The sequence below is a fragment of the Chondrus crispus genome, genomic scaffold (genome assembly GCF_000350225.1).
Source record: "Chondrus crispus Stackhouse genomic scaffold, scaffold_122, whole genome shotgun sequence".
Classification (NCBI taxonomy): domain Eukaryota; phylum Rhodophyta; class Florideophyceae; order Gigartinales; family Gigartinaceae; genus Chondrus; species Chondrus crispus.
The window spans coordinates 207,720-208,984 of record NW_005178988.1 but is presented as its reverse complement, the minus strand read 5'-3'; the positions used below and the strand labels follow the sequence as shown (position 1 = coordinate 208,984).

Below are 1,265 nucleotides of genomic sequence, written 5' to 3'. Positions count from 1 at the left end.
TCGAGTCCCCATCTTAACTCCCAACCACCCCAAACATGTCTGAATACAACGACACCACCCCGCCCGCCTACCCGTACGGCCTGTCGAGCCAGCCGTGCGCCGCGACGACCGTGGCCATCTCGCTGCGTCAGTTCCACCGCGAGGCCAAGGCGCAGGCCGAGAGCGAGTACGACGACACCAATGGGCCCGTGCCGGAGCCGCCCTCCGCCGACGACACCTCCATCCCGCGCGTTGTGGCCGAGCGCATGAAGCGGAGAAGGAAAGTCCGCTCCGCGATCGTGTCGCGCCGCAAGTCGGTCATCTACCTGTCCAAGCTGGAGCGCGAGCTCGACATCAAGGACTCGATGAACGGCCAGATGGAGACCCGCCTGGGCGTCTTCCGCGACGTCCTGCGCGACACCTCCAGCCGCATCGACTCGCTGCGGCAGCTCGTCGCCTCTGACCACGCCGCCGCCGCCTCCTCCCCCAAGCGTCCCAGGGTCGCCGCCGACGCCTACGCCCACCCCCAGCAACCCATCATGCCCATGCAGACCTCGATGCACAACCCGATGCACAACCCGATGCACAACTCCATGCACAACTCCATGCACAACGCCATGCACAACCCGATGCAGAACCCCCTGTACCCGGACAGGCCGGGGTTTTTTCTAGATGACGTCGACGAAATCATCTCCATCCCCCCCGAGGATGTGTGCATGCGCAGCTACATGGGTCAGCTTAGAAGGGAGGAGCACAGCTCCCCGGTTACGCCTAGGGGAAACGGCGACGAACCCAGCACTGGCCCCGTGCCCAAGATGTTCTTGACGGACGCCGTCTGCAAGGCCGAGTTTCCGTAACTGTCTGATTTCTTGATTAAAGAGTATGCGTTAATTGTTTTGACTCCTTGTTGACTTTTTCTCTTTGCCTTTTCCCTCTACTGTCTCAATCTCATTCTCAATTCCCCTCGTCCCCGTCCTCCCTCTCTGCCCCCTTTCCCCCCCGCTGCCGCAACCCCTTTTTTTTTTACCGAGCACTGTATTCCCACCGCAGAGCGGCGCTACACCATACTGTATCTAGCACTGTTCCTAACACACCACGTTGCGGTGCGCACGACCTGTGCGCGGAGGGGGCGCGCGGAACGGGCAACGACCGGGCCGTTCCAGCCTCAACGGGAGCGAAGAGGCGGTGCGGGTGCCGAAGCGGCTCTGCGCGGGGGCGTCGTTGCTTGTCGCGAGCGCAAGCGCGCTCGCGCGCCTGCAGGGGGGGGGGGGGGGGGAAGGGGAAAT

At 63.2% G+C, this 1,265-nt stretch overlaps 1 protein-coding gene; it reads left to right on the top strand.

The window, feature by feature from the left end:
• Positions 1-877, top strand: part of CHC_T00002046001 (hypothetical protein) — a 1,423-nt gene extending 546 nt beyond the window's left edge. The window contains 2 exon segments of the mRNA XM_005713009.1: positions 1-249; positions 250-877. The exon segment at positions 1-249 is cut by the window's left edge and continues 546 nt beyond it. Coding sequence (XP_005713066.1) covers positions 1-249 — 249 coding nt within the window. The 3' untranslated portion in view covers positions 250-877.
• Positions 878-1,265: the final 388 nt, after the last annotated feature.